Below are 14126 nucleotides of genomic sequence, written 5' to 3'. Positions count from 1 at the left end.
TATTAACAGTGCAGCTTGCTTACTGCACATTGCTGAAGATACATAAAGGTATAACATTATTGCCCCCAGGTAAACATTTTATTGTGCTACTACTCAGGTCTTACTTGTTATCAGAATATCAAAATAAAATTTTTTCCCTCCTATGTGTTTTATAATCATTCTCTGTTCATCTACTACTATACAATGAATTAGTTCCACATCTCGTTGGGCTGATACTGAGCTGCTCTTTCACAATATCTCTCTCTTTCTTGACAAAGCTTTACATAGAGTGCTAAAATTTAATGATAGTGAGATCAAACATAAACTAAGCTAAAGTGCAAAATTAGGTAGCCCACTGATTATGATGCTATTAATGTGACAGAGTCGGATCTTTAGATGCCACACTAAAACATTAGGAGACAATAATCTTGATCCAATGAACAGTTTATAGACTTTGAAGAAAGCTTACATATTATAGCCTTAGAAGGAATACTTTAAACAGTTACAAGGATGATCTCTTAAAATAATGAAAGAACACAAAATCATCTAGATTTCTTTAACTTCTAATGCAAACCTAACCACTGCTCTATGCATTGATAACAGGAAATGATTTAGAAAGAGCTATGGAAAAATTACTCTTAGTCAGGTAAGTCTGGGCTTATTTGTATCCATTTAAATCTGATTAAAAAATTATAACACAGATTTATATAACTAAAAAGTAATGTTTTGCAACACTGCATGTTTCAGTGACTGTATTGAACAAACTGAAATGATTCCAGGTTTTTGGTAGGGGCTTGAATCTTCCTATGGTTTCTCGAGATCACAGCCTACTGAAATGGGTGGGAGCCAATGCATACAGAACATCACATTATCCTTATGCTGAGGAGACCATGGACTTTGCTGACCAACAAGGAATTATGATTATTGATGAATCTCCTGGCCTCAACATTGAGTGAGTGTTACATTATATGACAGTTTTATTAAATATGGATTGAAGTAAAAGTTTATAACTGTTTTCGTGGTAGATAAGTTATACTGTAAAAAGGGCTGCACTTATTAACCACTATAATGTGTAACTCAGTAACATACTTAGGTTCAATATGAAAGCTTGGCCAAACATCCTACTCATGAGAATCCAATTCTGCATGCTATATTAAGGGGCTCCGGAACGCCCTATACTTGCAATGTTAAAATAACGCTTATAAATTACATCTTTCCTCACAGAGTATTTGAGGTAGGAAGTTGAACTTTTTACAGATTATTTATTGGAATATGGGCTACAACTTAACACAGGGATTTTACAAAATTTTAGTTCAGTTATTAAAGATGATTTTTTTTTTTTCAATTGTAATGAAAATTCACAACATTTTTTGCAATTTTTTATTTATATATTCAAAAATATACAGTTTTTTGGAAAAAGGCTGTGTTAAATTATGCAGAAGGTATTGTGTAACATTTACTGAAAGTTTGAAACAAATATGTTTGGAAGATCCTTAGAAAACATGTAATTACTATGAGAAAATAAAAGTTTTGGGAATCGAGTGACAAAGATTGGATTAACTTTATAGTGCATTCCAGGTCCATAGGATGGATTATCATCATCCTCTGCAAACTCCTCCTCCAGCTTCCTCTTGTTCCTCCTCCTGTTTACTCTTGTTTGTATTTCTAGACTCTTTACAGCCCTGTCTGCAGCCCGAAGGCGTTCCTTGTCTAAAGCAAGCATCGCTCGTACCATGTTAGAACCTATCTTCATTCCCATATTTCTAAATACCTTGCACCTTACAATGTTGCCATCATTGAAAGTCGCAACAGCATCATACACACCAAAGTGAAGTGTTTCTATTCCAACAAATACAGTCTTGGGGATTCTCGACCATATAACACTATTTACACTTTCATTGGGGTTTTGAGTTTTTCTGTGAATACACTTTTTCAACAGTCCAGGTGCTGCTAAGTCTCTGAAAATAGGTTTTATCACCTCCATTATTGCATGAGGCAGACTATGCTTATGAGTGTACACTTCACCAGTTAGCAATCCTTTGTTATATTTACACCAACTGTCTTCTTCTTTGGGACACAAGCTATGTTGGGGGTTTTCATCAGTTGAAGAAGTATGAAAAAAAAGAGTCCAAACAGCCTTCTTCATTTTGTCGACACTTTGTGTATTTTGCCTAATAGCCATTCCATAATAGTTCTGTATTTTGTCAATTACACTGTCAGTTAACCTTTCCTTCCCATCCAACCCTTTACCATCACTGAGTTTTTGTTTTTTGTACGAAGCTTTCAGTCGCTGAAGTCTTTTTCCCATTCGCTTCTGTACATGTCCAATACACTCAAATTTCTGCACTACAACATCATCACCATAGGGCTTCAGTCCTTGAACATGTTTGAAACTTTTAGAATCACCGTCACCAAGGTAATTAACATATCGCACTTTATCACACGCCTCAGAACGCTGGAATATACTGGCAACACCAGCCACTTCCATTCCTCCACTACTGCCACTATAGTTAGCTTTGCAATTATTTTCATGTGTACCTTTATATTTTTGTGGACATCTACAATACTTTGATATTACTGCTACATCTAAAACTTTCCCTGTATACATACTGGTGGCAGATGCTACACCATGAAGAGATGTGTGTCCCCGTTTATGCCAGGTACCATCGAATGCTGCAGTCAAATCTCTGTTACCATTATTTTCCATTACTGCCTCTTCCACAGCATTCTTCATAGATTCTATACAGACATCTTCTACTTTACACCCTATTAATTTATTATAGGTCGTAAACTTGGTTGGGGGATTTGGAAGATTCATGATGCCATAGAAAATTGCACCTGCAGTAGCACCCTTACCAACTGAATGCAAGGAATAAACAAATCTAATGTGTTCGTAGATTTTGCTCCCATTTTCTTCAGTTGCAGTTACTGCAACACTGTTCCAAAAGGTGGTCATGTATGAACACTTATCATATTTCAGTTGTATTTCACTAGCAAGTCCTACGTGCTTTATTATGGAGAGTTCCAGACCAACTTCACTACAATGAATACATCTTACACAGTTTGAAAAAATTCCTTTGAGAACCGACATATCAAATATTTCATTCACATCCGATTCGCCCATAAAACATTCATAGTTTTCACTCATTGAACCAAGCTTCTTCTGTGAAGTATTTTCTTTCCCACTTTGACTGCTATGGGCAGGTGGGAAATACAGAAGCGTCCGATCTTACCCGTCGGCTTTGACCCATGACGTCACAAATACCGCGGAAACGTCTATAAACAATTCCAATATGGCGGATATAAAAACATCGCATACGTATTGTAAACACTGAAATACACAAGTTTCACAAAAAGCCTAATGACTGTAACGGGACAAGCGTGGGAAATTAGGGGTTTTTGGGTGCGGAGAAACTAAATATACAGAAATGTAGGCACCGACCGCCATTCAAAACCACGCAAAACAACGAAATAAATCAACATCACAAAACTGACCAAATACCAAAAAACACATTCCTATCCATAATCGGACACTTCCCTTAACCTATATAGCTCAACAGAACCTACCGATCACATCCCCCAATAGAAAACTAAGAAACGAAAGCTTCCCTTACACCTACATACATCGGCACTTATGCAGTTTAGCAGGTACGGAAAAAATTTTTCATTTTTTTTCAAAATTTGATCATCATGTGTCGTTATGCGGTGGGGGGAGTCTGCAGTGCCCCCCCATCCCCCCACAGGCTTCATTAGTGTCAAATCAATATTTTCGAATCATAGGCGGCCGCTGCCGCGGCCGCATTCCAAAAAAAAACTCCCAACCTAACCTCAAGTGGGCTACGCTACAGATCAATATGTTCATCAAATTGCTTCATATTACGTATACATGTTCATTAGTGTCAAATCAAAATTTTCGAATCATAGGCGGCCGCTGCCGCGGCCGCATTCCAAAAAAAAAACTCCCAACCTAACCTCAAGTGGGCTACGCTACAGATCAATATGTTCATCAAATTGCTTCATATTACGTATACATGTTCATTAGTGTCAAATCAAAATTTTCGAATCATAGGCGGCCGCTGCCGCGGCCGCATTCCAAAAAAAAAACTCCCAACCTAACCTCAAGTGGGCTACGCTACAGATCAATATGTTCATCAAATTGCTTCATATTATGTATACATGTTCATTAGTGTCAAATCAATATTTTCGAATCATAGGCGGCCGCTGCCGCGGCCGCATTCCAAAAAAAAAACTCCCAACCTAACCTCGTATTCAGGGCTACGCTACAGATCAATGTGTAGGTCCCTTACGTCACGGGTCAAAGCCGACGCGTGAGATCGGATGTTTCCAACCTATACCCAATACATTAAATTAACCATTAACTCACTAATAGAAATTCCGCTTCAAATCCAACACCTGAGCAACAGAAAACTGACCCCACCACACGAAACAAACGAAAACCATGAACACACCACCAGAGAGCACGACAAACAAAAACAAGACATCTACAAACACGCCACAATCGCAAATCAAACTCCGCGCTGTAATGACGTCACACACCACAACACGCTTACGTCACGGGTCAAAGCCGACGGGTAAGATCGGACGCTTCTGTTGACCCGGCAGGTGTACTTGAGAGGTTAGGTTCACTCACTTGGTTATCGTCTTTATTGTTTACAGAAATAACACATATCTTTGGCTTTCCAACATTTCTCCTTTTCTTAAAAGCCTTCAGAGGATTTCTAATAACTTTACTTTTACTCATTATTATACTTCAACAAAACAGAGACTCAAGAAACAGAATTAATTACGAATATTTTCGAGATAACGACAGAGTAAATAAACATGAAACAATCGACAATCACACCAGCGATATATATTGAACCATCACAGGTTAGCCACAACACATACTTTATCTCACATCACTAAAATGTACCTGATGAACACGGACGTTAATAATAACACCATTTGACAGCAGTTTAACAGCGCCACAGTGGGTCACGCCCATGTAGAACACATTTCAAAAAAAATTTAAAAATAGTTGTAGTCTTCGGAATTGAATAAATTATATATCTATTAAAAGGTAATAGTCTGCAGATTCAGAAAATCCAAAAAAGTAAAAATTGAACTTTTCATGATTTTGAGCCTTTCCGGAGCCCCTTAACTACATACCCAATATTAAAAGGTGATTGACTTGCTGATTTCTAGGTCAGTCAAAGTCTCTTACTTATTTGCACACTCCACATCACAATTATGAGCTCTGATTATGATGTGAAACCTTCTAGTTAGTATTCAACTGTACCAAACTTCCTGGGTGAAAAATGTGGCAATATAGTGCCCATTTACATGAGTGCCTTTTAAATTAATATATGTAGGAATGTTATGACAATATGAAAATATTTTGTGGGTAAAGGGGACCATTCACTGAATAGCAAAAGCATTGGCTTGTCAAAAGGTACACACTAAAGCAAAAGGGCACAGCCCCCCCCCCCCGCCCCCCACACACACACACACTTATTACCAGCTGTACACACAATGCCAGGTTAGGATGAGGTGGTGGCTGTGTCAGGTGAGGTGGGTAGGGGAGAGGGAGATGGGAGGCAGAAAGACTGCTTCGGAGTGGGTAGCTAACACAGCATGTATGCTGGCTAGGAATGAGGAAGGGAGGGGTCACATATCCATGGGCAGGCATGTGGTACACAGATACTGAAGCCAGTGGGGTACAGTGCACAACAAAGGTGATGTGGGTTAGGAGGGGGTGACAGAGCAGATGACTGAGAAACTATCAGTTAGAAGATATGGGGACAGTGGTTTAATGGAGACTGAGGTCAGGAGTGCTATGAGAGCAAGGGATGTCTGGCAAGGTTAGCTCCCATCCGTGTAGTCTAGAACAGCTGGTGGTGGAGGGAAGGACCCAGATGACCTGAGTTGTGAAATAGCTATGTGGACAGTTGGTTGGTTGTCATACTGATGTAACAAGCTGTGCAGTGATTGCAGCAGAGTTGATATATGGTGTGGCTGCTTTCACAGGTGGCCCTGTCTCTGATGTGATAGACTAAGCCTTTAGAGGACTGAAGAAGGAAGTACTGCACCTAGGATGGGTAGGACTAGCACCTGGATCTTCCAAGGGATATTATCCCTGTGGCAAGGGAGTGAGAGGGGAACAAGGGTGGACCTCGATGTTATTAGTTTGGATGGGCAATGGAATATCACTTAGAGATGGGAAGGATCTTCTAAAGAGTTACTTTTGTCATCAGAATTACTGAAAGTACTTTACCATATGAAACATGTTGTCAACAGTTAATTGTAACTTGAAAAACAGTAACATGTAACATTCGTTAATATGACAGTTGACAGAGAAATGAGGGATGTCCTAAAGATTTCTGGGCCAGAGTTCTGTTGAAGGATATGGTTCATTTGTTCCAGTCCAGGATGTTGATGGGTGACAAGGGGTGTGCTACTTCACCGCTGATTCTTGGGGGTGGTGGGAATATGGCACACGAAATCTGTTCCCCTCAAAGGAGAATTAGTTGTGTGTGAGGATATGGCAAGGTGAATGAGGAATGAAGTAATGGGTTTGGAGTCAAAAGGACATTGGGAGAGATAGTGTACAATAGTGACAAAGCCATGGATACGAGGAATGTGGGTGTATAGGGAGGTGGCATCAAGAGTGACAACTAGGGATTCAGGGGATAATGAGGTGGGTATGAAGGAACTTTGATGTGAGAGGCTAGTTTTCAGGCAATTGGTTGGAAGTGTTGTCAACCAGAGTGGAAATTCTTTCAGTAGGAGCAGAACAACAAGCTACAATGGGGCATCCAGGATTGTTGGGTTTGTAGACTTTGAGAAGCATGTAGGAGGTGGATATGCTCCAGTCTACCACCACAGCTGACACAACCACTACTTCATCCTATTCCACCAGCCGAAATGTAATCCTCGCACTGCATGTCCAGCCGGCAGAATGCAGTGGCACCTGTGTGTGTAAAAACATTCTTCTATGGAGCTGAAAGAGTCACTGGGTAAAGCATGAGAGATTTTTATTTTTGGCTCAATAATTCACCCCTTTCTGTCCTGAATAGTCCAAGTCATTTCTCTGTCAACTGTCATATTAATGAATGTTACATGTTACTGTTCTTCAAGTTACAATTAACTGTTGACAACATGTTTCATATGGTAAAGTACTTTCAGTAATTCTGATGACAAAAGTAACTCAGTCAGCATCTTTTTGAGATTCACAGTATCACTTTTCCAGTTTTAGCTGTCATCAGACTCTGCCCTCTTAAAAATATTTAACATTAATCTGTCTTGGAAATAATCTTGAATTATTGAAGTACTCCATATTTGTCTAATCCTACTATCACTGAGACATATCATTTTGATGTGGTATAGCGTTATCAATGTTGTGAGTGACAGACTAAAAATCTGAAGGTCCACATTTCAATCCGGAAGCAGTCAAAGTATTACTTTTATCATTTATTGCTTCTTTTGCCTCCAGAAATTATTTGTACATATGAAAAATACCAAGCTGTACAATGGTCTAGAACTTTCATTTAAACTATAGATCTTACTGTAACTGGTTGGTTAAGTTAATTTAAAGGCCAGAGGAATGCAAGGCTGTATCACCTCCAATAGGGCCATGCCAAGTAAAGCACTGACCAATTTTAGGGCTGTGTACACCTTTACTTTTTTTTACCATATTGTGAACCACATAACATAATTGCGCTCTTTAGAAACTGAGTGTTTCCCTTATTTCAGAAAAGAAGTAAAAAACTGTTAGTTAAATTTTCCAATAATTTGTCTTTAATTTTCTGATTTCCTCCTCTCTCCCCCCCCCCCCCCCCCTTTTTCCTCCACAAATCAATTTTTTCAGCCTTAGACAAAATGGAACAATTAACTATTTCTGCTACATATTTTTGAATCTGATCCCCTACCATCATATTAAAAAAACATTATTAATTTTATTTTTTGATTTGTGAATTTCGTGCAAGCTTGACTTCAAAACTGGACAAACACTCAACAATAGCAAATACGTCTGCAAGAGACGCTAAAAGTCTAGACATGGCTGTACTTATTTGTCGACACTCACTGTGAGGTAGTGGTGGGCAGGAAATCACAGTGATTGAGAAGTGACAGATATCACAATAACAACTTTACAAAATCTAACTGCGATTTCAGTCACAGTTAGCAGTCGCAAGTAGCATTTCACATTCAACGCCGTGAGCCATCTGTTGGCCGAATTCCACACTCCTTTCTGCGATTTCAGTGACAAGTCGCGGCTAGAAGTAGCAAGTAGCAACTAAAAAGCGCAGTTAACAGTGCCATCTATTGGCCAAAGTTTGTACTACGCTCATCTCTGCGACACGCTATCGAGTCCAACTGCGATCTCTGTGACAAGTCGCAACTAAGAGTCGCAAGTAGCAACCAAAAAGCGCAGTTAACAGTGCCATCTGTTGAGCAAAGTTCATACTACGCTAATCGCTACCGAGTCAAACTGCGATTTCTGTGACAAATCGCAACTAAGAGTCGCAAGTAGCAACTAAAAAGCGCAGTTAACATACTTTTCCTAGTGCCATCTGTTGACCGACGTACGTACTTCGTTATGAGAACCTTGTGCCTCACGAGATCGATGTGCTGTGTGTGCAATATTGGTGTTCTGTGGTGTGTGCATATGAAGGTCTTATTTCAATAGTGGTACAAGTCCATTTTTGTTCATTTTGAGATACATAGTTGTAAAGTTAAATGAGCGCTGAAAAATCTGCAGTTGAGATACCAGAAATATTCAAGCATATGGCTTCCTGCTAGAGATGAACCTTTATTTATGTTTGTTTGGATCATTAATTTCAGAAGCATTATAGACAGAAAAGTGGAGGTAATGGACTTGTACCACTATTGAAATAAGCCCTTCATATTATATGAGGACATGCACATTCAGCATCAGTTATGGTTGGTCAAATACTGCTGTGACTCTGAATGTATTATATTATTAAGAAGCAACATTGCCTTTTTCTCCCGAAAATATCAAGTAACGTAACAAATATGTTTGATTCTGCTTCCAATATGACAGTTTTCGTTAATACTCCACATGTCTACAGGACTTTACAATGTTAACACAGCAGAAATCAGACATCTGTATAAGTGTAGTGAAATGAAAACAGTATTATTGTGTCATATAATGTCTCACTTTTGTTCCGACACAGTTTAAGACTCGGGAGAAAAGTTTTACACCTGGTGTTCTACATGGCAACTTCACACACAAGAACTTTTTGCCAACACTACTACCACCTACATAAGTAAACTTTTCCTGTGTTACTTTCAGGTACTGCACTTAAGCTATTCCTGATTTAACTGGAAGATCTGTACTTCCCACTTTCATATCAACAGCCTCAAAATGCATATTGTAGACTTCGGGATATGTTACAGGTCAGTGTCACACCAAGATTGTGGAGAAGGGGGGGGGGGGGGGGGCGGCGGCGGCGGCATGCCGCTCTCCAACAAGTGTTTACCAATAAGTAAGTGGCGGAAAATTACGGGTATTGGACGGCTTAACATGTAGAAAATGAGATTTTTATTATTCACTCACTGTATTTAACAGTTATTATTCCTTTAAAATCGTACAACAACTTCAATAAAACACAGTTTAATCACTCACACACTTATTTCACAATTATTTCACTTTTAAACTGCAAATCCTCTAAGGGCTGTCTTGAATCTTCACGAGTCTCTCTCAACAGCCTTGATGTGGACAGATACGTACAGCAACCAGTAATCAGAGTCAGAACTGCGTCTGCAGAAACACAAGCATTATTAAACAATTTTTGCTGTCACTAATTACTAGCAATATAATTGACAGAGTAGATTGCTAATATTTGCTATAATGAATATCACATTTTCAAGAACGATCTCACTGAAGTAATTAAGTCCATCGAAACGCTTAGAAACTAACCTCTCGTCTGACGAAAACGGTCTAAAGATGCAGTGGCAATTTCTTCAGATCTGTTGACAATGATATTTTGAGTTATCACTTTACTGAGTGACTGAAGTGTAGTTCAGGTACCTGTGAACATAACAATATGTTAGAATTCATTTTCTAAACACGAACTATTACGGTACTGTACGGCTACTTACATGTTAATTACACTATTAATATTTTCACAGTTGTTTCTTTAATACAAAATTAAAGCCAACGGAAGAAAAAACGTAAAACACTTACCAATGACAGGTTTGTTGAGATGCAATTTTCTGTGTGGACAGATGTAACTTTTTCATACGGTGGTAAGTCGCAGAAATCGCAGGAGTCACAGAAATCGCAGAAGTAGCAGAAGTCACAGAAATCGCAGAAGTAGCAGAAGTCACAGAAATCGCAGAAGTAGCAGAAATCGCAGAAATAGCATTAGCGGAGGGATACACGACCTATGTTCCTTAACTGGGACAAATTACAGTTAAGAATAACAGATACTGAAAAGTAGCATTCACAGAAATCACTGACATCGGAAAATCGCAGTTTAGCCCATCACTACTAGTGTGAGGTATGACGGGAACGATTGGGGCTATTTTAACTAATGGTTCTAAACAGCCAATGAGAGAGCATGAGCAGACGATGTGTTTGGGAGCAAGACACATTATAACGTCCTCACATCAGCATAGAGGCGAAACCCGCCGTGTTCAGGGGAAAAAAAAGCAACGCTTTTGTGTCCCACAGTTACCAAAACCTCAGAAATTGCGACATGATAGGAGGAAACAGCCACATATTTGTGACCATGGAGAAATAACTTTCACAGCTGTCCTTTTAGGATGACACCAATGATGATGAAAAATAGCGATACCATAGACGACAGGCTACATAAACAAAGAAGGCAATGAAGGTAAAAATTAGTGCAAACAATTTCTTTTTGTTTACTTTATTTCTCTCTGTATTATCAAAATGCAAACCAAATGGCATAAATTTAGAATACGTGTAATGTTCAACTTTGTGGATAGATTTATTACATCAATAACAGCTTGTAATTTTTATTAGTCAGAGTATGTTGAAAAATAAATTTTTCTTGAGTAAATACGGTACCTCTTCCTATTGCTTCCAAGGCTCCAGGACCTGATGGAATCGTGTCAAATTCTGCAGAGAATTTGCAGTTGAGTTAGCTCCTATTTTAGCTGTAATATACCACAGATCCCTCATACAAAACTGTACTCAGTGGCTGGAAGAAAGCACAGGTCACACCTGTCTACAAGGAGGGCATCAGAAAGGATCAACGGAGACACTTAAGTCCATCTGTTCACTGCATTAAAGTAACATCTTCAGGTGTAAGTGTTGTCACATAAATTAGCACATGGAGATACCCCAACGTTGGTAGTCAGAGAATCCAACCCCATGAAGAGGGGAAGTGCTCAAAGAATAAAAATCGGTGAAACATTGGGGCGAATAGTGCAGGGGATGTGGCAACTGTAGTCACTAGATTTATGTGACACCACTTACATCCGAAAACGCTGCTTTAATTCAGCGAAACCGCTCGTGTCAATAAACCATCAGTGAACAGCTGTCTGCGGTTTCAATGGCTGTGGCTGTCCATGTTACAAAGTTGTAAGTTTCTACATGCATCAGTATTTCTGTTGACAGTTCGTTATTGTGGCATTGTTTCTTCCTTCCGATTCCTGCTCGAATCGACAAACGCGAATTCATCATTTCATATATCATTTTATTTCTCGCTTTAGTTTTAATAATGTTCATCTGGATAAAAAGTCTTTCCACTATAGCATTCGACCATGGTAACATTAGTCGTGACAGCGCAAAAGTTGTCAATTTGTGAAATGAGTTGACGTCATTTGCATCTCTGTGTTGAAGACTTTCACACTAGAAATTAACAGCGTCTGTTTCGGACCATTTGACAAGAGGTGACCTTTGTCATTGAAAATCAGTTTTTGTTATTGTGCCAGGGTCAATATTACACGATTCACGGAGAGGAATCAATGACTCTTTAACGACACGAAGAGCTTTGGACACTGTAAGACCTGAAATTCTCCTCAAAATTTCATTGTCGTCTGGAAGTTATTTGCAACAACTGAATTATTAATTGGTACACAAGCAGGATGCATCTCAGACATAGGACATGTTCTTGTTCTGGGTTTTATTAAGATTTCTCAATTCATTAATCTTATTTTCGAGCTAATGTCCAAGATAAGTTTTGCGATCTAAGTGGTTTTCAAAGTCTAAATTTAATTTTCTTCGCATAATTTTTTTATTAATGATTCTGTTAGCACAACGTGGTTATTTAACAGCTTCCACCGATCCTCTGTGTTAGGTTCAAAATGTGATTACGAGATGCACGTTTGGAAGAATCGCCTAACTGGATTCATCAGAAAACACTGAATAAAGCATTTCTGCAGTGTAACAGTTGTCTTTGATTCACGTTATTTCAATGTGCTTTCTAAGCTGGAACCGCTGGTCTGTAGTTCTTGTTACCGCAAGTTCTATGGACAAACATAGCGTATCACATGACCGTGGAATTTTAAGGGGTTCTGCTCCTTTGACAGCCTGATAAATATCAGTGTTGGCGAGTTAAAGAATGCAAAAACTTAACTAAGAAGTCCAGATTTCCTGGAGCGTCTCACTTGCAGCAGAAGTAGCAAGTTGATTGAATGGCTTACACATTTTATAACAATCAAATCCAGAATTACATTTTTCAAAATTTGGTTGACACCACTGTGAACACCTACAATTGCATTCACATAGTCTGTACCTATACCCTGCAGCTTGTTTAGATCTAATTTCAATTCTTGAGGCGCGTCTTTTATTGTTGACACTAGACGTGGGTTATAATTTTAGAGATCCGCTGATTTAAAAGAAAATTGACGTGATCGCATTGGTTGCAGCACTGTAATATATTATTGATATTCCTAAAAATTTGGTCGCGCTAATGTCTGTTGATTCATTAATTTAGTGATTTATATGCTGTCACCGATATCTTGCCAAATTTTTCCACGAAATACGGTCTTATTACATGTTTTATAGCTGCACAACATTTTTTTCTATGTATTTTAAGTTTTCTTTGCGTGGTGATTCTGCACAAAATTTCTGGGTATACTGTCCCTTTGCTTTACATATGTTTAGCACTAAAACAACTGCAAGTACCGAGTGAGGTGGCGCAGTGGCTAGCACACTGGACTCGCATACGGGAGGACGATGGTTCAATCCCACGTCTGGCCATCCTGATTTAGGTTTTCCGTGATTTCCCTAAATCGCTCCAGGCAAATGCCAGGATGGTTCCTTTGAAAGGGCATGGCCGACTTCCTTCCCCGTCCTTCCCTAATCCTATGAGACAGGTGACCTCGTTGTCTGGTCTCCTCCTCCAAACAACCCAACTCAACCCAACCCAACACAACCCAACAGCATGTGATTTGAGAATCACCACATTATCACCAGCACTACAGATATGCACTGTGCACACAGTTGCAGATTTATTAATACTAGAGCGCAAAACAAAATGGGTGCATAATAATACGGCCACAAAACAGACTGGAAGCAAAGACAAAATACCGTAAATTATAAATGTATAGGTGATATCAATTTAAGAGCTACTAGACGTTAGCAAATTATATAGAGCTGTTTGCTGTACGTAGCATGGATCAAGTGGTTTTAAAAAATAATTTTACCATAAATCACCCAAATCTTTTAAAAATCCACCATAATTCACATCATCCACTAGATGAAAAATCTGTACACTAGACAGGTACTCAAAACCACTAAATTTAGTGGGAAAAATCACTAACTATGCAAACCCGATCCAGAGTCCAGTCCACAGCTACCCACACTAAACCGACCGAAAGATCAATGAACTCAACCCAATAAAAAGTCACAAACTCGACTAATCGTGTTTGTATGAATTTAATTAAGTACATACAAAATAGTCAGAAAGCTGTATCTGCTGAGTCGACAATGATAAGACACCGACATTGTTTCGAGGTTCATTTTCACTCAATTCTACCTGTTCCTCCTTCCCTTTCAGTAAAAAGAAAAAAAAAAACGAACTAAGGTCTCCTTGTCTACGTTCCATGTCATATTTTGAAAATCTGACAAATATAAACAAAAGCACGCCTTGATTACAATTAAAAACCACTTGAACAGTGCATTCTATTGTGCCTGATTCGAAAAACCATAC

At 38.9% G+C, this 14126-nt stretch overlaps 1 protein-coding gene across 2 annotated transcripts in view; it reads left to right on the top strand.

Annotated features, from left to right (window-relative positions):
- Positions 1-14126, top strand: part of LOC124546839 (beta-glucuronidase-like) — a 375007-nt gene that overhangs the window by 318697 nt on the left and 42184 nt on the right. For both annotated transcript variants that reach the window (XM_047125067.1, XM_047125068.1), the window contains exon 8: positions 759-931. In XM_047125067.1, the coding sequence (XP_046981023.1) occupies positions 759-931 (173 nt within the window). The remainder of the gene's footprint in view (positions 1-758; positions 932-14126) is intronic.

This window comes from Schistocerca americana, chromosome 1 (assembly GCF_021461395.2).
Source record: "Schistocerca americana isolate TAMUIC-IGC-003095 chromosome 1, iqSchAmer2.1, whole genome shotgun sequence".
NCBI classification, from domain to species: domain Eukaryota; kingdom Metazoa; phylum Arthropoda; class Insecta; order Orthoptera; family Acrididae; genus Schistocerca; species Schistocerca americana.
The sequence above is the reverse complement of the archived record's forward strand: the minus strand, read 5'-3'. Positions and strand labels throughout refer to the sequence as shown.